This window comes from Gadus morhua, chromosome 5 (assembly GCF_902167405.1).
Source record: "Gadus morhua chromosome 5, gadMor3.0, whole genome shotgun sequence".
NCBI lineage: Eukaryota > Metazoa > Chordata > Actinopteri > Gadiformes > Gadidae > Gadus > Gadus morhua.
This window is the reverse complement of record NC_044052.1, coordinates 15,184,549-15,212,463: the sequence shown is the minus strand read 5'-3', so window position 1 is coordinate 15,212,463 and position 27,915 is coordinate 15,184,549. Positions and strand designations below refer to the sequence as shown.

Genomic DNA, 27,915 nt, shown 5'->3' with positions numbered 1-27,915 from the left:
ATCCGATGTGCCAATAATTGGGTGGGCTATACTCAAAGTTCCCCCGTGCTTTACTCGCTCAGCTCGCCTCTCTCCTCCCCCGATTTGGTCTCCCTTTCCCTCATCAACCCCCAGACCCCCGTCTTCAATGCTGCCTCTTTGGCAGCACCAAATCCCTAGCTTTCTGTAAACTCATTGATACTGCCATTATAGTCTTCGATCCCTACCTCTTCCTCTTTTTTCTCTTCCTTTCCTTTTTTCCTTGAAACATTCAGCCGGTGGATTTTATGGGTCGGAAAAACGGACGGGTTCCCGCTCTCGTCCCAAGGAAATGGAATAAATGATCTTTACTCTGGGTCGAACATTTATCAACAAGTGGATGCTGATTGGATTCACTGATAAGATTTGCATATATCCGAGACCAGAGAGATCTCCTCTGTAAATGCGTCTGCCACAAACCCAAGAATTGCAACAGAAATAACTTTTTATCACTATGGCTGAAGGTAGGTCCTACACACCTGTCTAAGTGAAGTTAACAGGGGTGACTGAAAACAATAATACGCGACACTGTTTCGAACTTTACTTACGATAAATACAGCATATCATGTGGCCAACGCATTAGCTGTGTTCTCTTGAAACATTGTTGCTCCAATAACTTTTCACTATTTACCACTTATTTGTCTTAACTTGTCCGTCCTTTTCACAACCTGTATGCTTTCTATAGATCATATGTCTTGAATGTTGTCTTTAATCTGAGGTGATGAAAGAAACGCCCTTTGTTATTCATTAATTTGCCCTCTAGGCCTATAGCCTATAGTTTTTTTTATTTTTTGTAACATCTCGCTGGGAGCGGAAAATCCTCCAGTATTTGTTTGAGGAAGTTAACTGGACAGACCAGCTTGCTTGGTGTATTTGTGTTGTAAAGTGTCAGAGGACACCCTGGCCCCAGTTCTATTTCAGAAACAAACTTGACACCGTCATACTGGTAATGTGTACTGTGTATATTGACGAGTGCAAGGACGCATTAAAATGCTGTGACCAGCATTTTCCAATGCCTCGTCATTGGAAACACACGGGTGCTTCTTTTAAAAAAAAACTATTTTAAGTGCAATGGGGATAATTAATTAGAAAATATGCGTAACCTTAATTACAAGATTTGATTGGTTAGCTTTTCTTTAACCTTAATCTGACCTAGTGTTGTTTGTAACAGGCTACTATTATTACAGTATCGGACATTATAGTTCATTTTAGGCAAAGTGTTGCAATTATTATGCAATTGGTCGTCGGATATATTCTGTTGAGCATATTGACGAGATTTTTACTTCTAAAAAGTGATAGAATAAAATAAACAATTTCATTATGATATTTGCCAAATAAAAATAAAATTGGAACTATATTCCTGAATGTTTTAATACATAAAATCATTCCTTTCAGGCAGACATGGATTCAAGAATGAAATAGGCTTTGACGCTATAGTTGATGTTGATAAAGCAATTGTACCTGCAGTATATAAACACCAATGCAACTATGTGATTTTGGATAAGCACTGTATAGTAAACACAAAGTATTGGGATATTATATTCCAGTATCGCAAATATTAAAAACATAAAAGCATAGCATATTGGGTTTCATTGGTCATTAAAGTCAGTGGCTCCTTCAGTCAAGGTAAAAGGGGGAACCTGTCTGTCTCTCTCTGCAGCCAGGGGTGCGGGAGCTGTGGCCCCTCCTGCAGCCTCTGTCCGGCCCCGTGGTCTGGGTCTGCTGGGAACGCTGAGGGTCTCCGTGGAGTTGGTGGTGGCTCTTGTGGCGCTCATCTCCTGGGGGGTCGTGGGGGTTGTGATGTTCGACTTTGTAGAACATCAGGCTGTTCCAGGTGAGTCAAACTCTCCTATTTAGAGTCATTGTTGCTTGGTCTCTCTCTCTCTCTCTCTCTCTCTCTCTCTCTCTCTCTCTCTCTCTCTCTCTCTCTCTCTCTCTCTCTCTCTCTCTCTCTCTCTCTCTCTCTCTCTCTCTCTCTCTCTCTCTCTCTCTCTCTCTCTCTCTCTCTCTCTCTCTCTCTCTCTCTCTCTCTCTCTCTCTCTCTCTCTCTCTCTCTCTCTCTCTCTCTCTCTCTCAATGCCTTCTGTCTCATACGTGCCAAACCAGCATTTCAGTCAGTATATATACGTTTGTGCTTCTGCTCTCAGACATACAGGAGATTATGCTGAATCCCATACAATCTGTTAACAATGCCGTCGATGAAGTCTCAAGCCTCTTCTATAAAGTTCAAGGTACGTGTGTTTCAAATAGAAATCCTGAATCTATGTGAGGATTTTACTAATTTGTCTTCTTTCTTCTGTGATGATTTTAATCATTTGTTTTCTTTCTTATTTTCTCGGCTCCAGAGTGTTCACCGGATTTAAGTGACCCAATGTCGGTAGCAAATTATGCAACGGAAGAAATGGCAGAAGTGAAGGACGCAGTCTTTCAAAAGTTTTCTGATAAAGATGGTATGACAAGCCACGCCCACTCTATGACATAAATAGCCTTCTACTTACAGCTAAAGTAATATCTACAGTAATTATATCAGTCATTTATATTGTTATATAGCAGCATAGTGTGAGCAGTAACATGTAAGAGATGATGGGTCTACAGGTCTTATCTAATTGAAAAAATACACCTATATAAGTTATATTTTGTGTCATTTCAAACTTACAGGAAACTTCTACCTGAGCTACGTTGACCCGGTGATCATTGGACGAAGCTTCTTCCATTCTACGAATGATTACCTGTGTGAAAACATATGCTGCTTTAAGGACTTGTTCTGTACACTGTTGGATGTCATACTAGACACTTTAACCAACATCAATGCAGGTATTTACAACGACTCATGTTTTTATCTTCATAAGCTAAAAAAAAAGTAAACACTAATTTCCACTAGATATTGATTAATATCATTCATGTTTAATTATTGTAATCACAATTGTTACGATATTTTATCCCTTGAGCTTGCCGTCATTGCCATATTTTACAATGAATTAGATTTTGTGAGTAGCTGCAAAATTTGGAACTAGTTGAAGTTTGGGGAGGATGTATTGAATGAGCCAGGAATACAGTGAGTTACAGTAGGCTACGATGGAAGAATTAAAAGCATATTTAACCTTAGTGGTCCTTTACAGCAATCCTAATTCATACTATGTTAATTTTCTTTTAACAAATAACTTTTTATTTTATTAATCCTCATAGGAAAAACTGACCTTAGCACCGTTGACCCTGTGGTCGTTGGCAGAGGCGTCTTCGCAGCTTCTAACGACCTAACGAATGGCGTGCTTAGCTACGTCCAGGATATGCTCTGCGCTATGGTGGACACTATCCTGGGTGTAGGGAAAGGTATGTTGGATACTTACTGTCCTAGCATTTTGATAATATCTTACGTAAACTCTTGATTATCAGTCAAGAGTTTACAATTTTAGTTTATGTGCAATGGCTATCAATGTCATGTGTCATAATTAATAAATAACATTTTTGAATGGTATATTTGTTAATATATTTGTTTTATCTTCCTCAGGGGCCACAGACCTTAGCTTCACTGACCCTTTGGTCGTAATCAGGGATTCCTTCCATGTTGCCGACAAATCTATAGGTGGAGTAGTGAGTTATGCCCAGGATGGACTGTGTGATGTCCTAGATAGCATACTGGACATGACAAAAGGTACCTTCTTATTCTTCTAAATTTAAAATCGTGTCACAAGCTAATCAAGTTCAATGTTAACATTAACAACCTCACTACTAATTAGCCTTATATTAATATTTGGAGATGATCCATTGTTCACTTTTGGCATGAAACATATACATTCTTTCACACTACAATGTAGCGTAAAAACAAACTTCATTCAAGGCTGTAGACTAAGATGTTGTATGTATTTTGGATCTGTTAATATGTTACATAGCAACATAACTAAGATCAGCATGGGACTAACTGTTTCTGTTCCTCCAATAGGAACCGCTGACCTTAGCTTCATTGACCCTGTGGTGGTGGGCAGGGATGTCTTCAGTGTTACTATGGGCTTCGTAGACGGATTAGTAGGCTACATTCAGGACATGCTGTGCACTGTTTTGGATACAGTTTTGGAAACCGCCAAAGGTAGCTATACTCTTTCACATTCACCCTAATCTCTCTGTATAAATAGTGTTGCTTGCATGCCTAATTACCACATGAGTACAGATTGAACATTAGAACATAACATCAAATAGGTCCAAAAAGTAAAAAAGTTTGGTTTTCTGTTTGTTACCTCAAAAAGTTTGATGTCTGATGAGGAGAAAGGTTACAATCTCAAAATTGAAAAAGTGGTATTGTGCATCCAATTAAACTCAAACTCCACTTATCTTACACATGAGATAACATACTAACAAGAATACTCTTATACAAATCAACCAATATAATAACGACGTTCTATCAATTCATTATTCATGGATCAGGTATCCAGGAGGCCATGGGATTCAGTCCCATGGAGGTGCTAAGCAGAATAAAGGAGATCATCACTGGAGAGGTGAAGATGCTTGTGGCCTACTTCTCCAACCTGCTGACGGATGAACAAGGTATTTAACTGGAACTAGTACAGTATATAACACTGTATAAATGTAGCAGACACGGACATTTCATAAAATGATGTCATTATTTTATGCATGTTTATCTAATTTATTGTTATCATGATAATGACACACTATTTGACGCCCTAGGGCATCCTTAAAGGCATTGTTTTAATTGAATGGCTCTTATTGTGCAATCCTGAAGCTAGAGACAGAGAGTAATCCTAAACTTGCAATGGGTAGTGACTCGCTTTATTATGATGGAGATTACAACCACTTCAAAATATTGAAATGTTTATATCCTTTTGAACTCACAAATAAATATTGACATGATGTTATTTAAAATTGTAGGAATCCTTCCTGAGGTAACAGTTGCTCCCATGCAAGTGGTCACTGATGTTTTGGTGGAAATGACCGACAAGAAAGAGCTGTTTGTGGGTTATATGGCAAGCATGATCACTGGTGATCAAGGTACTTTGTCAATCAAAATCATATTATCATATATTCAACAAGCCTCACAAAGAGTTTTCAGATGTGTATCTGTGTATGGATTTTTCTAATGTTCTGTATGTTGCTTTTGTAGGTGAACCTGTAGTAACACCGCCGGTTGTAAGTGAAGAAGGTATGTGCATTTTTCTACATATTTGTTTAGATTAAATAATTGAATTTGTCTGACATATATTTAGTGAGGAAAAATATCAGTATTGATACAGGTCTTATTCAACAGTATGTTATGCAATACAATAAAAGGTCATTGTAATTATTTTGGGATCATAGCATTTTGATATTGCTGATATTGGTTGATAGGGATAATCATATCCTGATGGCTTTAACTGTTAAATTGTGAAGTTCTGGAAATTATTAAAGGTGCAACTTGTACGATTTATTAACAAACTAACTCACGAACTAACTCTAGCTGACCCAGCAAACATATTTTCACTGTCAGTTACGTTATACATTTAGTTTATCCTATAAGCTATATAAGCATTAATGGCTGTTTACTTTGCAGGCTAGATCAATAATAATATTACATGTTGAAACTAATGTCACATTTCATGCATGTTATATATGGTCTATATTATATTTGTGTCAGGTGTCACCTGACACCGTTGTGTTGTGTTTAATATGAGCCCCACAGTATGTCTGCTGATCATTCAAAAACTGAATTAACAAATCCATGCATGGGCTCATATATTTTTTTGTAATATGTCCACCAAAATAAATGTCCGGATGCATTAAAGTTTGTTTATTTGTGGAATTTTCAAATGTTCAAATGTGTGAGCAGCATGTGTAAGCATGAAAACGTATCTTTAATGGAAAATCTTTCTGATTGCACATTTCCTTTGGTCTAATGTCATATCGTCCTCTTCTGCATTGGTGACTTGTTTTGGTCAATAATCTTAACTGACATATGTAAATAGTCTGTATTTTATTAACGTTTGTTTTCCATGGAATGTTTTGATTCAATCTTTGCATGAAAGCACACGCCATGTTTATGAAAACCCTCATGCAGCATATTTATAAGTCTACTTGTCATCTCATTTGCCATTTCACTCCATAATTCTCTGTTATTAAATATCCTTTGATTAAACACATCCTTCCTACACACAAACCCATATGTTATGGGGTAGCAAACAAAGACCGATAGTTTCATAATACAGTTACAGAGATTATGCTTGGTGCCAAAACGGATGCTGTCTCTTCTTCAGAGATCACTGACCACAAAGCCGAAACCCTGACAGAAACAGAGCCAACCTTTGAAGAGCCCATCAAGGAGGACCAAGGGGAAGAGGTTCAGGCCCTCGAAGCCGAGGAAAAGGGAGAGGAAGGAGATGATGCAGCAGAGGAGGAGGAAGAAGAGGCACTTAAGGAAATCCTGCTAAATGAAGATGAGGCTGAGGAACATTTCAAAACCGAGGAGATGACAGAGCAGGAGGAAGCAGATGACGATGAGACGGACATGGAGGAGGAGGAGGAGGCTAGGGGGGAAGAGGAAGTGGTTGACGACGAGGAGAAGCAGACTGGTAGTGTAGCAGATGAGACAGGGGAACTGAAAGAAGAGGCAGAGAAATTGGAGAAAAATGCATTAGATGAGGAAGAGGTAGATCTAGAAGGGGAAGCCAGGGAGGAAGAGGATCTCCTGGAGGAGGAGGAGAAAGAGGAGGTTCTTTTAGAGGAGGTTCTCCTAGAGCAGGACACAGAGGAGGAGGAGGTTGTCCTGGAGAAGGAGGACAGAGAGGAAGAGGATGATCTAGATCAGGAGGAGAATGAGGAGGTTATCTTGGACGAAGAGGAGGTGGAGGAGATTCTCTTAGATGAGGAGTTGGAGGAGAAGGCGGATCTCTTAGACAAGGAGTTGGAGGATGTAGAATTTCGCTTGAAGGAGGGGGAAGAGAATTTTCTCTTTGCTGAAGACTGGGAGGATGAAGAAGATTTCTTAGAGGAGGAGTTGGAAAAAGAAGAGTTTATCTTAGAGGAGGAGGAGAAGAAGGAGGTCCTCTTAGATAAAGAATGGGAGGATGAGGATCTCTTAGAGGATGAGTTGAAGAAAGAAGAGTCTATCTTGGAGGAGGAGGAGGAGGAGGAGGAGGTTCTCTTTGATGAGGAGTGGGAGGATAAGGATCTCTTAGAGGAGGAGATTGAGAAAGAGGAGGATCGCTTAAATGATGATGGCAGGGAGGATGATGAGAAACTCCTAGAGGAAGAGAGAGACGAGATTCAGACAGATGAGGACCTTCAAGAAAAGAAGGAGAGCGAGAAAGAGGATGATCTCCTAGAGGAGATGAAGGATGAATTTGAAGAGGGAGATGCATCAAAACTAGACAAATTAGAGGAAGACGAAGGAGAGGAGCTTGGATTAGAGGAGGGGATCCAATCAGAACAATTAGAACTGGAGGACCTCAAAACAGAGGAGGAGGTCTTAGAGGCTGAGGTAATGGTGGAGATAGATGAGGACCTTGAGTTCGATTCTGAAGACCAACCGACTCAAGATGGAGACACAAATGAGCATCTAGATTATGATAAAGTAGACCTCAGTGAAGAAGGGAAGGCCACACATCTGACTTCTCTTGACGAAGAAGAGACAGCATCTTACACCAAGACGGATGAAACTGAAGAATTTCATACCGAAAAAGACCTTTCTGAGGATGAAGAGGCAGATGACATCGACATGAGAGATGAAAATGTAAGCGCTTATCAAGATCAATATGTAGAAAATGTTGTACCTGTTGAACCAAAGCAACAGGAGGAAGGAGACTACATCATCGATGAAGCTGTCATTACTGGGGAGGGGGAGGAACACAGAGAGGATGACAAAAAGGAGGAAGAAGATGAAATGCTTGTTGAGCACCTCCATCTTGAAATCCTGAGTGCAGAACAGCCTGTCAACTTCCATGCAGTGTCCGAAGTAATCAGTGAAGATGTGCAAAAGATCTCGACTCCACCACCATTCTCTGACCAAGATGATGTGTCCGACGACGTCGACGAGAACAACAACAACAGCAGTGAAAGCACGAAAGCGGAACCGAGGAGAAGGAAGAAGGTTTACGTTCGTTCTGATGAGACCAGAAGGGTAGGATTCATGGCAATGTTCAAAGCCTCAAGTCTCAAGAACAAAGATCGACTGGACCAGAAAGGTATACACACAAGCAACATCCCATGTCTCATCTTGTGTTTTCATCAAGTTCATATGCTTTATGTTTGTATGCAAGCAATGGGCATGTTTTGTATGCATGACAAGAATATTGGCCCTCCCTTACATAATTCCATTCCGTTTTCAAGGTATATTGCTCTGCATTTCAACTGCAGTCAGTTAACTGGAACCCCGGGCGTGTTCCGATATCCATACTTCCCGTACTTACTATACTTAGTTTGAGCACATAAGGCGTTCAAATTACGAGCAGGGCGAAAAGAAGTGTACTGAAAGGACCCGGATGGTGTACTCAAAACGGTCAAAACGATTGATGCACACTTTTCGCAGACATCTTAGCTACGTAGCGGAAGAGGCGAGGCTGAGCCAACGTCGGCGCATTTTACACAGAGTCATTTTGTAAATTGTATAGCTTTTCAGCTTTTTTATAGCTGCTAGGCCTAAAGAGTTCACCGTTCAAAGCGGGATGTTTATTTCGGGTGACGAGCCGCAGCGGCAGTCGCCACCATAATTTCTGGTATGTGAGCCGCGGAGTATTCGTATTCGAACTGTGTACTACGTTTAAGTGTGCTCATGGAAGTATGGATATCGGAACACAGCACAGACCAATATTAAGTACAATATTTAAATACCATAGTGTCTGAGCTAGATTTTTGCACTCGATTATTTTTTTATTACAATTTGTTTGATGAAATTATGTCACATATTTTTTAGTCCTTCACACGTTATTGTGAAGTACTGCAAAGGCGTTATAGCTATGTTTACAGCTGAGCTGGATGCATTTCTCAAAGCAACATGCATGGAAGCTTTATATTGGGAGTATTTTAGAACCAGCTCAAGCTTTCAATCTGAGACAAAAGGCCAAACCTCAGTCAAAATACATCCAGGAGAAAAGTGAGGGCCGACCACCAACAGGTATAAAACAGACAGCCATTGTATAAGAGTAATAAGAAAAGGAATAATTGTGTGAGGAAAAGGATACGAAATTCGATCATAGTAATGAGTTAGGTCATGATTTCACTATATTATGGGCAACACTTTTAATGCAATAAGACATGCTTGATGTTGTAATTGAAAGGGGGGTGTGGGGATAACATAGAGAAACTAAAAATAGTAATTTCACTGTTAATGTCCATATTTAGATGTAAAAGAAGAAAAAACAACACTTTCCAAAGACCTGAAACGGTCTGGTGACCCATCTAAACAAAAGCTTTCCAAGGAAGAGAAGAAGTGGAAGAAATCATCCAAAGAAGCTGAGGAACCACAAACACCATCCAAAAGAGATGAAGAAATAATGAAACCTTCTGAAGAACAAAAACAAATGAAGGTACTAAGAACCGATGCAAAAGAACCATCAAAATCTATCATCAAATCTAAAGATAAAACAGAACCAAAGGCACTGTCTAAGGAAAAGGAAAACATTAAGAAACAATCAAAGGGTGTGAAGAAACTACAGAAGCTCTCTGGGGAGGAAATTGTATTGAAGAAACTTGCAAAGGTAGAAAAAGTAGCTCAGAAACCAACAAAACATGATAAGGAACCACAAAAGCTTTCTGATGAAGAAAAATACACGAAGAAACCTTCAGGTCAAATAACTTTACCAAAGACTCTGACTGAGGAAGGCGACAAAGCTAATAAAACAGATACACCGTCCAAAAAGGGGAAAGGCCTAAAGGAGTCTTTAAAGGAAGAAAATGTGACGAAATCTTCAAAGGTAGAAAGGGTGCAAATAAAACCATCCAAGGAGGATGAAGTGAAGAAACAAGCAAAGGTAAAGGGGCTTTTGAAGGTTAAAGAAGAAGTGAAAGAACCATCTCAAAAAGAGAAGGATGAAAAGAAGCCCTCTAAAGAAAAGACTGAAACAAAGAGACCTGAGCAAAAATCTACATCTGAGGAAATGGACCAGGTTGAGAAAAGAGCTAAAGATAAAATAGATTCACAGAAACCACTTAAGGAAGAGAAAGAACCAAAAATTCCTTTAAAGAAAAGCACTAAACAACATTCTGAAAAAGTTAAGACATTAATAAAACCATCTAAAGAAGAAAAGGAAATGAAGAAACCCTCTAAAAAAGAAGAGGTTTCAGAGAAGACTTCTGACAAGGGAAAAGTTCTGGAAGTGAAGAAGCCTTCCAAGGAAATTAAAGAACTACCCAAGTCTCATAAGGACGGAAACGACACACAATCTTCTAAAGAGGAGAGAGAAGCATTTAAATCATTGAAAGAAGAGCCAAAACAACAGAAACCTTCTAAAGAGAAGGAAGTGAAGAAACCTTTGAAGGACAAAAAAGGGGAAACTGTGCCTTCCAAGGAAGAGGTGGAGAAGCCCTCTGAAAAGAAGGAGAAAGGGAAATCTGAAGTAGAAACCAAACCTTCAAAAGATGCAAAAAGTCCACCACCAAAATCCTCCAAAGAGGAGAAAGAAAAAACTGTGCCATCAAAGAGAGAAAAAGATGTCAAAGAGGTCAAGGAATCAAAGAAAAATCCTGGATCCAAGACAGTTATAGAACTCCATAAAGAACAGAAGGGAATTAGGAGACCTCTGGTAGAAACCAAACCATCTAGAGGTGGCAAGGAAGCAAAGAAACGATCTGGAAAAGACAAAGGACCAGAGAAGAAAGAAAATTATGTGAAGAAGCCATCTAAAGCAGAGAAACAGTCTGGCAAACATTCTGAGGAAAAACTACAAATCCTATCTAAGATAGAGGTAATAAATGAAACTACCAAAAAGGAAAATCTAACTGTATCTGCTAAGGAGCTGAAATACCTTAAGAAACACTCTAAGGAAGAACCAAAGAAACTTCCTGAAAAAGAGAAAGTAAGAAAGCCTTCCAAGGAACTATCCAAGCAAGAGGAACATTTGGAAAAACCTTTAAAGGAAAAGGAAGTAAATAAATCGTCTGAAGCCAAAACTAAAGCGTCCAAGGAGGCAAAGAAATCGCCCAAACTCACAGTACGGGAAAAAGAAACAAGGAAATTAATCAAATTGCTGAAGGAATTTACTCAAGCAGAGGAAGTGATAAAGCAAAATAAGCCTTCTAAAGGACAAACAGTACAGGCGGTTCTTCTTAAGGAAGATAAAAAGGCAAAGAAACTTCTGGAAAAACCTGAGGCAAAGAAACCACTTAAGGAAAAGGAAACATTAAAGAAACCATCCAAAGAAATAAGGGAATCGATGGCACCCTCTAAAGAAGAAATTAAATCAGAGGTTTCAAAAGTGGAAAAACTTGCCAAGGAACAACCTAAAACACAAAAAGCAAAAAGAACATCTAAAGATGAGAAACAGGCTGAGAAACCATCTAAGAAATTCAAGGAAACAAAGACAACTCCTGAAGACGAGAGAGTTAAGAAAACACCTAAAAAACAGCAGGGGCTTAAGAAACCTGAAGTAGAAACAAAACCATCTAAAGGTGCCAAGGAAGCAAAAGAAATCTTTAGAAAGATAGTGTTAAAAAGGGTCCCTTCCAAAGAGGAAAATGTAACTGTATCCTCTAACGTGCAGAAAGACCTAAAGAAAAACTCTACAGTAGAACCAAAGAAACTCCCTGTAAAAGAGAAAGAAAGAAAGCAGTCCAAAGAAGAGGCTCTTCCTTCTAAGGAAGATGAAGAAGCAAAGAAACACCTCAAAGAACCTGAGACAAGGAAACCACTTAAGGAAAAGCAAACCGTTATGAAACAATCAAAAGAAATAAGGAAATCAAAGGTACCGACTAAACTAGAAACTAGATCAGAGAATGTTTCAAAGGATAAAAAACTAGCAATGGAACTTAAAGAACAAGAACTCACAAAAGCGCCAAAAGAAGAAATCAAAACAGAGAAGGTTTCAAAGGAGGAAAAAACAGTGAAGAAACCTAAAGAACAAGAACCAACAAAACCAGTTAAAGAAGAAATCAAAACAGAGAAGGTTTCAAAGGAGGAAAAACCAGTGAAGAAACCCAAAGAACAGGAACCAACAAAACCACTTAAAGAACAAATCAAGAAAGAGAAGGCTTCGAAATTGGAAATACAGGTGAAGAAACATAAAGAACAAGAACCAACTCTACCACCTAAAGAAGAAATTAAGAAAGAGAAGGTTTCAAAGGATGAGAAAGTAGTGAAAAAACCTAAAGAACAGGAACCAACAAAACCACCTAAAGAAGAAATCAAAACAGAGAGGGTTTCAAAGATGGAAAAAACTGTGAAGAAGTCTACAGAACAAGAACCAATAAAACCACAGAAAGAAGAAATCAAAACAGAGAAGGTTTCAAAGGACGAAAAAACTGTGAAGAAATCTAAAGAACTTGAACAAACAAAACCACTTAAAGAAGAAATCAAGGCAGAGAAGGTTTCAAAGTTGGAAATACAGGTGAAGAAACCTAAAGAACAGGAACCAACAAAACCAATTAAAGAAGAAATCAAGACAGAGAAGGTCTCAAAGGAGGAAAAAACAGTGAAGAAATTTAAAGAACAAGAACCAACAAAACCAGTTAAAGAAGAAATCAAAACAGAGAAGGTTTCAAAGTTGGAAATACAGGTGAAGAAACCTAAAGAACAGGAACCAACAAAGCCACCTAAAGAAATAAAAACAGAGAAGGTTTCAAAGGAGGACAAACCGGTGAAAAAACAACCCAAAGAACAGGAACCAACAAAACCAATTAAAGAAGAAATCAAAACAGAGAAGGTTTCAAAGGAGGAAAAACCAGTGAGGAAACCCAAAGAACAAGAACCAACAAAACCATCTGAAATAATCCAAACTGAGAAGGTTTCAAAGGAAGAAAAACCAGTGAAGAAACCTAAAGAACAGGAACCAACAAAACCACCTAAAGAAGAAATAAAAACAGAGAAGGTTTCAAAGGACGAAAAAACTGTGAAGAAATCTAAAGAACTTGAACAAACAAAACCACTTAAGGAAGAAATCAAGACAGAGAAGGTTTCAAAGTTGGAAATACAGGTGAAGAAACCTAACAAACAGGAACCAACAGAACCACCTAAAGAAATAAAAACAGAGAAGGTTTCAAAGATGGAAAAAACTGTGGAGACGTCTACAGAACAAGAACCAATAAAACCACAGAAGGAAGAAATCAAAACAGAGAAGGTTTCAAAGTTGGAAATACAGGTGAAGAAATCTAAAGAACAAGAACCAGCAAGACCACTTAAAGAAGAAGTCAAGACAGAGAAGGTTTCAAAGTTGGAAATACAGGTGAAGAAACCCAAAGAACAAGAACCAGCAAAACCACTTAAAGAAGAAATCAAGAAAGAGATGGTTTCAAAGGAGAAGAAATCTGTGAAGAAACCTAAAGAAGAACCAACAAAACCACCTAAAGAAGATATCAAAACAGAGAACGTTTCAAAGTTAGAAATACAGGTGAAGAAACCCAAAGAACAAGAACCAACAAAACCACTTAAAGAAATCAAGACAGAGAAGGTTTCAAAGATGGAAAAAACTGTGAAGAAACCTCAAGAACAGGAACCAACAAAACCAATTAAAGAAGAAATCAAGACAGAGAAGGTCTCAAAGAAGGAAAAACCAGTGAAGAAACACGAAGAATACGAACCAACAAAACCAATTAAAGAAGAAATCAAGACAGAGAAGGTCTCAAAGGAGGAAGAACCAGTGAAGAAACCTAAAGAACAGGAATCAACAAAACCAGTTAAAGAAGAAATCAAGACAGAGAAGGTTTCAAAGTTGGAAATACAAGTGAAGAAATCTAAAGAACAGGAACCAACAGAACCACCTAAAGAAATCAAAACAGAGAAGGTTTCAAAGGAGGAAAAACCAGTGAAAAAACAACCCAAAGAACAAGAACCAACAAAACCAACTAAAGAAGAAATCAAAACAGAGAAGGTTTCAAAGTTGGAAAAAACTGTGAAGAAGTCTACAGAACAAGAACCAATAAAACCACAGAAAGAAGTAATCAAAACAGAGAAGGTTTCAAAGTTGGAAATACAGGTGAAGAAATCTAAAGAACAAGAACCAGCAAAACAAATTAAAGAAGAAATCAAGACAGAGAGGTTTTCAAAGGCGGAAAAAACAGTGAAGAAACACAAAGAACACGAACCAACAAAACCCCTTAAAGAAGAAATCAAGAAAGAGATGGTCTCAAAGGAGAAAAAATCTGTGAAGAAACCTAAAGAAGATCCAACAAAACCACCTAAAGAAGAAATCAAAACAGAGAACGTTTCAAAGTTAGAAATACAGGTGAAGAAACCTAAAGAACAAGAACCAACAAAACCACTTAAAGAAATCAAGACAGAGAAGGTTTCAAAGATCGAAAAAACTGTGAAGAAACCTAAAGAACAAGAACCAACAAAACCAATTAAAGAAGAAATCAAGACAGAGAATGTCTCAAAGGAGGAAAAACCAGTGAAGACATTTAAAGAACCAGAACCAACAAAACCAGTTAAAGAAGAAATCAAGACAGAGAAGGTTTCAAAGATGGAAAAAACAGTGAAGAAACCTAAAGAACAGGAACCAACAAAACCAATTGAAGAAGAAACCAAGACCGAGAAGATCTCAAAGGAGGAAAAACCAGTGAAGAAATTTAAAGAACCAGAACCAACAAAACCAGTTAAAGAAGAAATCGAGACAGAGAAGGTTTCAAAGATGGAAAAAACAGTGAAGAAACCTAAAGAACAGGAACCAACAAAACCAATGAAAGAAGAAATCAAGACAGAGAAGGTCTCAAAGGAGGAAAAACCAGTGAAGAAACCTAAAGAACAGGAACCAACAAAACCAGTTAAAGAAGAAATCAAGACAGAGAAGGTTTCAAAGTTGGAAATACAGGTGAAGAAACCTAAAGAACCGGAACCAACAAAACCACCTAAAGAAATAAAAACAGAGAAGGTTTCAAAGGAGGAAAAACCAGTGAAAAAACAACCCAAAGAACAAGAACAAACAAAACCAATTAAAGAAGAAATCAAAACAGAGAAGGTTTCAAAGGACAAAAAAACAGTAAAGAAACCTAAAGAACAAGAACCAACAAAACCACCTAAAGAAGAAATTAAGATAGAGAAGGTTTCAACGTTGGATGCAAAACCAGTGAAGAAATCTAAAGAACAAGAACCAACAAAACCATCTAAAGAAGAAACCAAGACAGATAAGGTGTTGAAGGTGGAAATACAGGTGAAGAAACCAAAAGAGCAAGAACCAACCAAGAAACCACCTAAAGAAGAAATCAAAGACGAAAAGACACCAAAGAAACTTTCCAAAAAGGAGGCGGAAAAGCCTACCAAAGATGTGGCAGTAGCAACAAAGTCCTCTAAAATGGCAATCCAACTCAAGAGGATTGCTAAGGCAGAAGAGAAATCAATAAAACCAGGTCTTCTCAAAAAAACCGTCACTAAGACAGGTATGTCTGAAATGGTAGGGTCATATAATTAATGCTCTTGTGGTGTTGCATTACACTTTGAATAAATTACCAAATGACACAGAACATTTTTATGGTATGTTCAAAAAATCCAAAATCCATACGATTGCTAATATCAATTAATTTTTTTCATGTAATGCTTTCACCGCTTTTTAATTTAGACGATGAACCCAAGAAGTCTCCAAAGATGATTCGGGTTGTCAGGGAGACCAGAATTATAAAGGAGCATCTCAATGTTACAAAAACAGGTGGGGTAATAGGGACTTCACAATCAACCTTTTGGTCTATAACCTTGCTGCTTTTTATGTTGCAATATTTTCAAAGAATATTTAAAATAATTACCTTAATTGTAAACGGAATTGTATCACGGAATATGCGTTCAATTACTTTGAAGCTTTTTATTATTATTAATGACAAGTTGGTTTCATTTGCAGGAGATGGACAGAAGAAGACGATCAAGATGGTCAAAGCTGACACAGAGGAAGCAGTCGCTGCCCCTAAAAAGTCTCACCTTAATGTTACAAAAACAGGTACAAGATAAATACACACAGCTAACAGCTTGTACCTTAATGCCGGAGGCTGATCTGATTCAAAATAGTTCATAAACAGCTACAGCAAATGTTTCCACCTCTGATTAAATTTCTTCTTTAGATGGTGCCAAGTCAGCATGTCCGCAAAGCTCTTGCAAAGGAGTCTCTGAAACTATGCACCCTTTCAAAACTAAATTGTTTAATGCTCCTCTAAATTGAATACTTTATTTGGTTAATCTGTAATGGTTTCAAAAGGCTGCCAAATTGAGGACTGTATTTTTTCAAAACTTGTCACCTACTAGACTCGAAAAGTTAATCCGCCACCCCCACAAACAAAACATGGTATTACTTAAAGTCTTTTCATTTTAAAAGCCAAGCAATGCTGTGGTATCACTCATTTATGTTACACCGGAACAATTCAACTTTGAGTGAATGTCTTCTTATTGAAGATCCGAATTGTCAAAGAATCAAGGTCAAACCTACTGTCTTTTTACTTCAGTTTAAAGTACTAAAGTTTCATATTCACTTATTTTCGCCTTGTAAACCGAGTATAATTCCTACAATAGCTTTGTAATATACCTTAATACTGTCATTGGTTCATAGAAGTGGAGAGTGCCAAGGAGCCAGAAGAACTTAAACACAAAGCCAAGCTATCTAAGAAAGGTAAGGTGCTGAACTTCAGGCTCAGTTGGTGAAGCTGGAGGTGTGAGGCTTAGTTATTATTTAGATCCATTCCATTCTAATACATAACATTTATCAAATGTTTCTTTCTGTTCATTTGAACACTTAATGTACAGTTTCTTATATAGAGACACTGATTTTTAAGTATTCATGTCAGAATTAAAACACAATAATTGTATTTTTAGATGCTGAGCTCACCAAAGACAAATCCAAACCTGCTCATACAAAGAAAGGTAATTATTGTCTTAAATGGTGTCAAAAAAAATTGACATTTCAATTTGTTAATGCATCACTGTTGTTGTTGTTGTACATTTTTTAGATGCTGAAGCTGACAAAGAGAATACAGCTTCTTTGAAGAAAGGTATGATTTTTGCTTTAAAGGAGCTATATGTAAGCAGTTTACAGTACTAAATTAAAGATAAAATGACCATGATATGACAAAATGATCATGATTCATCATATGGTTTATTTAAGCAGAGAAAGAAAAGTCCAAATCAGCCATCCCCACAAAAGGTTAGTGTGTGAAAACAACTTTATAGTTGACGTATACATATTTGTACACTTTCAACACAATTAAATGAAATGTTATGTAAAGGAAAGCCGCACCACCAATGAAAGATATGGCACCTTAATTTATCTAGACAATTTGATCGCATAATTGCATTATATCATTAAAGTATATATCCAGCTATATCCAGAGGTGTTGACTTGAAAACAAGACAAATGTGTTACATGCTTATTTTAGAAACTGGGGTTGTGAAGGAAAAGTCCAAATCAATGCCATCAAAGATAGGTAAGTGAGAGACATTTGATTGGACAGTTTTTGTATTTGTTTGTATCTCCTTGTGAAAAACCGAGCTATATCTCGGCATTATCCATCTAAAAGAAGACCTACTCTACAATATACCTTTAAACCCAACCTAAACTTAGGTAAAAACTTGAAAAAATATTTTCTATATTGACAGAGGTTGATTATCTGCGCAAAAATGCCACTCTAGAAAAGGAGCGGATGAAGGCTATGCAATTGAAAAAAGGTAAATTGGGTTTCCTGGGTATTTTTATATTTTCTATGGACCATACTTCAGTAGAATTTGGACGGTCCTTAGTGTGTAACCATTTGAATTTATTTGTATGTCCTTTGTATCATAGTAATGATTTGATGATGCGGCTAGGCGTGATATGATCTTTTGAAAAACTACACCTGATTAGAACTATTAGATGAAAATAGGTGTCTTCCTGGATTGTTTTGAATGTGTCATTTTAATATTCTAGAATTTTTATTGTATCTGTGTTGCTTCCAGATTAATTCAAAAGAAACACTATAACGATTTACTAGTGAGTGCAACTGGTATGCCGTAATCTGTATCATCGGAAATTCTCCATTAACTCATTATAATAATATGAACTAAATCACACAACAAAATTATCAAACCATTCCAATATGTTAATGTTTTTGCTCAAACATTTTACATTTTCGAGGATTTCCTTGAAAATATTTATAACTTCACTATGCTAGAGATAACTTTTGTCATGGTGACTTAAATTACGGTTGTAAAACTGGATCCCATTACGTTGAATTATATTCAGTTTCATTCCTTGATGGGCTCTTCTATTGTTCATATTTGTAATGGATGTGGTATATGTAATGGATTGGTATGATATTATATATTAATATTTTGGAGTTTCTGTGTTTGTATCTCATCACATAGAAGCACCAAAGAGGGCCATACCCCCAGCAGCAAGGAAATACACAGGTAGTAAAATCCTGCCAGCGGTTTATTTGTTCAGTTGGTTGATGATCAATATGTTTGTGTGTGTGTGTGTGTGTGTGTGTGTGTGTGTGTGTGTGTGTGTGTGTGTGTGTGTGTGTGTGTGTGTGTGTGTGTGTGTGTGTGTGTGTGTGTGTGTGTGTGTGTGTGTGCGCGTGCGTGCGTGCGTGCGTGTGTGTGTTGTAAAATAAATATCAATTATGCATCCGTGTTATATTGAAATAGGGGACGAAAAACCGAAAAGGAAGACTACTACAAAGAAAGGTAAAGAAAAAAACATATAAAGTGCATGTGAAATATAATTTATTGTATCTTTCTTTTTTTTGGATCAGTTGTTAGGTTGTTTTAGATTGACAGTAGAGTTTCAGTTCCTAATAAAACACACCCTGTACACTAAAAAATAGGTACAAAATATAGCTAGTTTAGTTGACATTAGGGAGAAAACGAGATGTAGTGGGTTTTAGTAACAGGCGTTAACCTACAGCTTTAAAACGATGGGCCAAACCAATGGCAGCCAAGAAGAGTAGCAGTGACTTAAATGTAATGATATAAAATTAGTAAGTGAATAATCTAAGTGTGCAGTGTTTGGTCAAGGCTATCCATTGATATGAGCTCCACTGTGTCAATGTGAAATTCCCCACTATGCATTCAGTATTCCATCCAATGATCAACTTCCTTCACCGTGAACAAACAGCTGTCTCAGCATGATTATTTCTTTGGGTTTGGTTTATTTGAAACCAAGTTGTTTTCTGCTTTAGTTTAATTCAGCATATAGGCTGCAGGCATGGAACATGTATAGGCAGGTGGCTGTCTGTGGACTAAGAAAGAAAGCATTGTGCTTACAATACATTGGAAGCACATAGCCTTACATGAACCTGTTTTTAATAACAGTGCAGAAATAATATTTTAGAATATATTAGAATAGGTATATTTATTTTATTTACACAAGATGACCAACAATATATCTTAAATAAGGCCTGGATTATATCCTATACCAAAGTGTGAGTTTCAACCTGCCTCTAAGCCCACAGCAAATCTTAGATATTGCTGTGCTTGTGCAGGTAAATTCCTAGGCAATGCGTATATATCTTTCGATAATAGAGCCTATAGCATTTCAAAGGAAAAGGTCAAACCTGCCAAAGTGCCATGTGAGGAACAGACTTTTGCAAAATATGTTGAAGTTAATATAGTCTGTGATAACATAGGTACAATTAAGTGACACTTTTATTGCCTGAATACAGTTGGCTTAGTTTATATTTTCATTTTGTTTATTTTACAGAGGAAAGGCGTCTTAAGGAGAAACAAAAGACAGCGACCAAGGGTATGTTGCTTTGGTATTTGCCTCACTCAGCGACTTGGTTTATATTACTTCACAGAAACTTCACAGTACGTTTTTTTTTCAGGAAAATCTGTTGAGAAGAAGACTGCAAAAGAAGAGAAAGCAAAGGGTATTGGTTATTGAGTCTAGCTATGCAGTGGATGATGCCAAAGCATGAGTCTAGTGATGCAAAAAAATCCTTATTTTCTAAATTGTAATCATCATTATGTGTTTTCATCCCCACAGTAGAACAGTCTTCAACAGACGACTACCTACTGGAAGGTATGTCGAAATATATTTTACATTTCAAAATGTGGCAATGTGGAGTGCTGATGAAAATGTATGTTCTCTCTTCGTTTCCCTAACCCTTCCGAAACACAACTTACTCCAATACCATTTTGATGTCTTCTTTTAGATGAGCCCTATTTCCAGTGCTTCTTCGTGGACGAGGAAGAAGCCCAGTTTCCTTTCTACGCCTTCTCGCCACTGCAGATGTGAGACCCCGGACCTTCCTGGGAGATTCAGGAGAAACCGGACATACTCAACACACAACAACCAACTTATCGGAACAAGAGGTCCACTGTTGATCGAGAGGTTTACAGGTCGATGAGTTGTATGTTTACTAGTGTCGAGGCGAAGTCATGACCACCGCTGTTGTAACACAGCTTATAGTCACCCAAAGTTGTTTAGGAAAGACCGCAAGACAACAGGTGACAGTTTACGTCAAGTGACGAGACAGTTCTATATTTTTCCAGTGTCAGTTGAGCTCTCGTAGCAAATGCAGACCTGTGTCATTCCCTTCTTTATTTCTCATCGTTTTCCAATTACTCTTCTTATATAATTTGTATATCCATTATTTTAAATTTCAACAATTGTTATAAATGGTAAACGCTGTTTGTTGAGCTTTTTTTTTTATAATGGGACACGTGCAAATTTGTTTATTTTATTTACTTAGGTTACTTGTTGACCTTAATATCTAAGCTTAATATCTATTGCATAGGGTAACTGGGTACAGAGATATAGGCCTACCACATCAAGATCAAGTGGTAGTTATTTATTAACTTGAAAATGTGGCAGTGTTCCTGTTTTAGTACCATTAACACTTAAGTGTTAATCGTTTTTAAGTGTAAATGTTAATATTTTAAGTATTAATATTTTATTTCATAACTTTTATAGACAGCATTGACAGTTTTAAATGCTGTCCTTGCTCTTATTGTTACGCCAAATAAGCAGTTATTTTAGTTATTGATAATTCCATTATTGTAAATATTCATTCATGTTGGTGCTTGAATAGCCATATTATATTCAAACCGTCTTCTATGTCCTCTTAACCAGTATATAGAACATTCAAAGGAAAAATGTGTAAAAAGAGAATATTATCTTTTGTATCCCTCCTACTTCCAGACTTCTGTTTTATATTTATTTTGGACTGAAAGGGAATGACCATGCACTGTTTCTACGAGAGCTCACTTGGCAGATGCAGAACTGAGGTGTGGACAGTTCAGTGTACAAATTGATCCTATGTAAAATATTTCACAAAAGCAGTGAAAGCTTATTTATAACATAGCGATGTTTGTATTCCACAGACCCACCAATACTACCTGAATGACTGTGTATCAGTCATAAGTTGAACAGCATTGTAGACCTAATGTTGGTTAATGTTGATTCACTTCTGAATTGAATTGTAGATATTCTTCACTGTTTATTTGAGCAACTACCATGAAGGTATGATTTAATGTTCTAAATATTCTTCGAAGAGGGTCAACTTATGTGATGGACGTTTTGGGATTTGGTGCTTCTCTTACTTCTATGTAACTGAGTATTTATATCTGCACTGGTTTGCAATCATGTATTTAGCAACCTTGTTAAATGGTAATTTACAACGGGACAAATTTGAAGCTAGGTGTCAAGATAATTTTTTGCTGTAACTTACATCTATTCTTTGCAAGACCAAATGTTATCAGTGACTTACCATTTGTAACATTTATAAAAATTCAGCACCTTTTTAGATCAATTGACAATGGTTTTGTTCAGAAATGATGATAAAACTTTCTGGAATGGAAGCTGCTCTTGTACAGTAAAGCCTAAAGTGTTATTTTATGATATTGCTAATAGGTACATAACCTAAAGAAAGCTCTGCTGAACAAAATTAAATAGTATATTATACATAATTTAACATAGATAGATAGTATTTAAATAACATTATTGCGCTGTTGAATTGCAAGCATACATTTACTGAAGATATAGCATCAGGACATAACTAAATGTATATGAGGTCGGTTTAAGGCGTGTCTTTTTTTAAATCTCAGAAAGAAATTGATGCTTGATTGACAACCGGACCGGAAACCTGTATGCCTCGTTAAAATTATATTTAAGCTATTTAACTAAATCATCCACTGGTGTGGATGCACTTTAAGTTATATTAAGCAACTTACATTTTCTTGTGCCATCATTTATTTGGTTAGATATCTTGTTTCCATAATTGCTCTTTAAGTCCTGTTTTCTGAAAGAGAAGACCAGGGTCTCAGCCCGGGAAAATGGTGCATTATAATCTTTAGTATGCTATCTTGAATTATTCACAAAAACGATGAGAGGAACAATTTAGTCCTTCTCTTTCAGTACTGTGAAATGTTATTGATTCTGATATGTTTTGCTCACTCAACCTCATTAGGAGCTAGGGATACAAGTTGTGGCCTATCTTTTGAGATTTTCCAAGGATAACAAATGGTTATGTATCTCCTAGTTCCTTTGACAAAGATTTTTCTGAGTGTTGATCAAAAAACGATTCACATGATTGCATTGCATCAGATTGTTGAGTGACTGATGTAATTTATTATATGGCTACATGATTAATCAATTCAGTTGGCTAGACCCTGAAGAAGGTTTAAACTGCAAGATGAATTCTGGAGATCCTGAATCGTTAAAGCAGTCCATGAACCGTGCATGGTGTGGTGAATGTTTTAGGTGATGTCACACCTGGTGATTTGATATATATAATTTCTAATTAGGGCTAGAATTAAAAAATGGGTCCCTGACATGTTAAACAACGACAAAAATGTATTGTCTCTTTAGAACTCACTTTGTAAATAGTTAAATTAATGGACCCTAATGTATACAGTATTTTCTGCAACCTGATCCTTGAGATTTGAGTGATAAAATCCCTATCATAATCTACTTGAGCGTACAAATTAGGAAAGAGTTATATGGTCAAGAATTGACCGTACAACTCTACCATATAACTGTAACTACAATGTATGCATAAAAGTCTTTGTCACAAATAAATACAAATGCAAGTACCTTTGTTTGTGCAGAATTTAATGTGAAACAACTTGAATATGCTGTGAAAACCGAGTGAAGCAATGTAGTTGTGGCAACAGTAGATGGCGTCATTGGAGAGCTAAAATGGCAGATGGAGATCTGAGGGGTGGTCAACTGTATGTAATGTAAAATAATACATTATATACATTACATAAAATGAGATGTTTTTATTCGCCAGAAACACAAATACCACCTGAACAACTGTATCAGTCATTCTTCTGATAACGGTAATGTAATGGGACATATTTGAAACGATAATTAAATTAATGTTGGCTGTGCAATACAGGTATTCATTCATAGAGCCAAATGCTGTGAATTCAGAAAGACATCGATACTTGATCCACTGACTGACTGGAAACCTGTATGCCTCATTGAAATATATTTGCATTAGCTGACTCATCCACTGGTGTGGATACACTATGATTTTAAAGCAACTTAAATGGTCTTGTTCCAGTCATTAAGCCTGTAACAGCTGTTGTTTACATAATGGCTCTTTAAGTCCATATGTTGTCTGGAAAAAGAGATCTCAGCCTGTGGACATAGTGCATTATTAGTCTGTTCTCGTGAATAATTCACAAAGAAGACGAGAGGACCAACTTGGAAATCATGAAATGTTGCTGAAACCATTATGAACTAGGTTTACATTTGCAGGCTACAATTCTTAAAAGTTGTAGCCTTATTTGTCCTTGGCAAAAGAAATCGGAAAGAAGATTTTTGAGTTTACCCAGTAGAGAATTTTTTTGCATCAAAGTTTCAAAACCAGTCACATTGCCTTGCATTTTTTGAGTGTTGAGTGATGGTCAAGGTGAAAATTTCACTTTTGGTGGTTAATCATTTAAATAACGGTTACTATTAGTATAAGTTTACATGATTTAGTGTAAGAAAAAAAATAAAACGGTCCCCTCCCGAAAGGTCTTCTCTGATTGGTCAGCTGGTCATATGTTTGCCATATGTGCTGGGCATCTGATGCCAGAACAGTGAGGTTTCATTATACTACAGGAAAAAGTGAGTTATGTCAAGGCAGAGCAACTTTATTGATATAGCACTTTTCATACACAAGGCAGACACAAAGTGTCACTTCACAATTCCATATACAAAGCTCATAGTTTGAATCCAGAACATTATGGCATTGGTTTTCTTCCATATAGAATGGTAGGCAGGCATCGCCGGACGAATTGGAAACTGAAATTGGTCTGGAACGTCACATCACCAACAGGCGCAGACCAAAAGGCCTCTGGACTCAATTGGATAAGCCTTCAACCAATCATAGCAACAAAATCGGTGATGCAGCACTGCAGAGTGCTGAGAAAACACATTTCTTCTCAACAAAAGCTTTAAGTGCAGTCTGTTGTTCTTCTTTAAGAGAAATTATACTGTCCAGTTTGTTCAATTGAAAATGCCTTTTCGCCACTCCTCTGCACCGTCATCGGATGATCCTGCCTCATATTAGATAAACGGTTGCGATTGGTCGGTCTATGCCGTACCGGCCTGAAATCCTTTGCACGGGTGGCGAGCCAGACCTTAGCTGGTGAGAAAATTAAACATGAGCTTGTGAGAATCATCTGGTTCCCAGGCTAGTAGAATGGGGCTTGCCCTTGCTAGCCAGCTCAATCCGTCAAAGGTTGACTAGTGTGTCCGGATTCCTATCAAATGGATAGACTGTGATTTCTAAAACATCTAAAAAAGCAAGCCTCTTCCTGCCGATGCCAGCAAAAGGATAAGAAAAGTTAGAATCACTCTGATTTGTTACAAACTTTAAAATGCTTATAAAGTGATACTTTACACGATACGGTGTGCTGAAGATCCCTTTCGGCATTTTCAACCTTGTTTTACAGACAGAGCAGAGGACGAACAGAGCAAGGAGAAATAGAGAGAAGAGAGTGAGAGACAGACAGAGGAGGATCAGAGAGGAGGAATAGAGAGAGGGGGAACAGAGAGGAGGAACAGAGAGAGGAGAAACCGACAGGGCGATAGAGAGAGGAGGAACGGAGAAAATAGAGGACAGACAGAGAGAGGACAATGAGAGACAGAGAGAGGAGGAACAGAGTAAATAGAGGAGAGACCCAGAGAAGAGAATGGGAGACAGAGAGAGGATGAAAAGAAAGGCGAAAAAGAGAGATGACAAACAGTGAGAAGGCGATTTCTAAAAGGCCAAAAAAGCAAGCTTCTACCTGCCAATGCCAGCAAAAGATCCTGACCTCAAAGTGAGTGCAAAAAAAAAAGAAAAAGCAAAGTTAGAATCACTGATTTTTCACAAACTTCAAAATGCTATTAAAGTGATACTTGACAAGACACTGTGTGCTTTTCCTATTTTATTCGTTATACTTTGTTTCGCAGACAGAACACAGAGAGAGGAGGAACAGGGTGATGAGAGACAGAGAGAGGAGAGACAGAGAGAGGAGAGAGAGGAGAAAAAGAGAGGAGAGGCCGAGAGAGGGGGGACAGTGAGCAGAGGCCACCCACTGCTCACAGTTTGTAACCTGCTCCTGCTCCTACAGTATACTATAAATATCAACAATGTTCAGCTTCTTACTGTCACTCACATGTTAATATCTAAGCGATGTGTTTGAGAGTCATGCTCCCAGTACACATGAATTGCCGAATGATCAGAATATCACTGTTGATATGTTTACAAAATATAAACAAATATTCAGAATACCATTTATCTTTTTCCCTGTATGTTGAGATCCGCCTGACTGATCACAGAATTCATAGTTTACCAACACTGTCTGAATATTCTACATACAGTATGAATTGTATCCTCCTAACCATTAATTACCTCTTGTAATTAAACCCATAGCAATAATGTGGAAACCCCAGTCGATAATGTAACAAATTTCTGAGCGCATTATATTATAACATTTTGCCTATAATTTTACAACATTCATAACATTTATAACATTCGTTCTCCACAAACTCTTAAAAGCAGTGGCAACATTAAAATGTTTTTTAACCATTCAGTGAACAAAAGGCAACAGGCTGATTATCATTTAGGGGGAACTAAATGACATGCAGAAGCGTCATCAACATGCCCACTGAAGTTGTGTGAGAAATACCGACTTTCTACTCCTCATTCACACATAAGGTAATTTACATTTCCTACAGAGAAAATACTACCTCAGGGGTAGTATAATTCAGGAGATTTTCAGGGTACAAATGTCAGGATATGTTGTTCACACATACGGCCCATGCACGCGTGTCTGAAAGCAGCTAGTGTGTGAGCATTTGATTACCTTATAGAATTAGTCAATTTATGCTAACAGGGTGTTATTCAGAGCTGAAAATTATGTTGAAATTTTAGAATGCAAGGCAACTACTATTGGTTGGTTGAAAAGAATAATCATCATTGAGATTAAACATCTCTTCCAGTGTCCTGGCCAAGACAGGCAGCAGTAGCCTACAGTCACAAATAGCATACACACAAAACATGAGGAAAATAAAACAACTAAAACAGTCCGCAGGGGGGAGGGGGGGATATCAATATCGCAAGACATTTGGGGAGGCTCAAGGAGACGAGTAATATTACATTTTAGCAACAAAGTGTAGTCTTGTGGGGGACCTTATAGACATAATTCACCATACTGTGTCGATGACATGTTTTCGTTATGTGTTATAGGGACATTGTCTCTTTAAGATCACGTGACTTTTGTGTTGATAAGCCGGTCGGTGCGATGTTTGAATTTAAGGTTATTTTATCGCAATTTCTACAGTCTATAGATAGAACGTGTTAACTGGGAGAGTTTGTCAACGGCTGAGCCGTTATGTTTAAAAACATAACGTCTTACCTGGGCGATTGTGTCACTTTGGTGTGTGCGTACGTGCTCTTACCTGGGCGCGTTTATTGATGGTGTAGCAGTTATGTTTAAAAACAAAACGTCTTAGCTCAACGAGTGTGTCGCTGCCTTTGACTTGACGTACGGTGTGTGCGCGTGCGTCTGTGTGTGTGTGCGTGCGCTTTCGTGTATGTGTCGCTGCATTTGTCTTGACGTGCGGTGAGTGCGCGCGTGTGTGTGTGTGCGTTTCCATGTATGTTCGTGCGCATGTGTGTGCGGTGTGTGTATGCGGTGTGTATGTGCGTTCTTGCGGTGTATGTATGCGTTCGCGCCTGCTTTGTGTGTGTGAGCTGCAGGCTGCTTGGCACATGCGCACATGAGTAACTGGTGCGACAGGCCTGCTATTGTATTAGTGAGATGGTTCGGACTGTGGCCTGTTTAAATTATTAATTGTATACATTTTTAATAGCTGAATCACATTATAACACATTATCTTGATTCAATGCACTTCAATAATGACTTACTATTCCTATGCATTATTTGGGATTCTGGCATATTGCCAGAGAGAGTGAGAATATGCCACAGATAAAGGGCTAGTCTTTTGGGTTCCCTCATTAGGCCAGAGATAGTGGTTACTCAAGGTCAGCTACTAACACTGACACAGTTTCCAGACAAAGGATAATCTCCCTGTCCATCTGGGAATTGGCCTGACCACTGATGAAATTGCTCAACCAGACATTTAAATGACATAATTGTATTAACCTTTATAAATAAATCGGTGTCATGTGGTTAAAATGTTGAATATCAAGTACAAATATTCTTCTATTTCTACTTGACTAAAAGTTTCTCTCACGCCCCCCATTGTCATGTGAATTACAAATGCAAATCATTTGGCAGTGAAATGGAGGGTACCGGGAGACTGGGATATTTTCGGTCATTAATTCAGTGGGGCCGATGGCCAAATAACTTCCACTCCAGTTACCATA

The 27,915-nt window shown here is 37.7% G+C and overlaps 1 protein-coding gene across 7 annotated transcripts; it reads left to right on the top strand.

Annotated features, from left to right (window-relative positions):
* Nucleotides 1-30: 30 nt before the first annotated feature.
* si:ch211-266g18.10 (titin) lies at nucleotides 31-23,136 on the top strand. 7 transcript variants are annotated; one of them, XM_030356004.1, is made up of 27 exons: nucleotides 31-482; nucleotides 1,679-1,852; nucleotides 2,166-2,249; nucleotides 2,364-2,468; nucleotides 2,677-2,832; nucleotides 3,205-3,348; nucleotides 3,527-3,670; nucleotides 3,959-4,102; nucleotides 4,438-4,557; nucleotides 4,900-5,019; nucleotides 5,132-5,170; nucleotides 6,258-8,183; nucleotides 9,340-15,522; nucleotides 15,702-15,788; nucleotides 15,975-16,070; nucleotides 16,674-16,733; nucleotides 16,937-16,984; nucleotides 17,071-17,112; nucleotides 17,226-17,264; nucleotides 17,497-17,544; nucleotides 17,717-17,785; nucleotides 18,461-18,505; nucleotides 18,746-18,784; nucleotides 19,800-19,841; nucleotides 19,924-19,968; nucleotides 20,085-20,120; nucleotides 20,254-23,136. In XM_030356004.1, the coding sequence occupies exons 1-27, from the start codon at nucleotides 473-475 to the stop codon at nucleotides 20,334-20,336; spliced, it is 10,128 nt and encodes a 3,375-aa protein (XP_030211864.1). In that variant the 5' UTR covers nucleotides 31-472; the 3' UTR covers nucleotides 20,337-23,136. The 7 variants fall into 7 exon arrangements, with proteins under 7 accessions (XP_030211864.1, XP_030211867.1, XP_030211866.1 ...); XM_030356005.1 differs by having other exon boundaries at nucleotides 32-482; nucleotides 17,229-17,264; XM_030356007.1 differs by lacking the exon at nucleotides 17,717-17,785 and having other exon boundaries at nucleotides 17,229-17,264.
* Nucleotides 23,137-27,915: the final 4,779 nt, after the last annotated feature.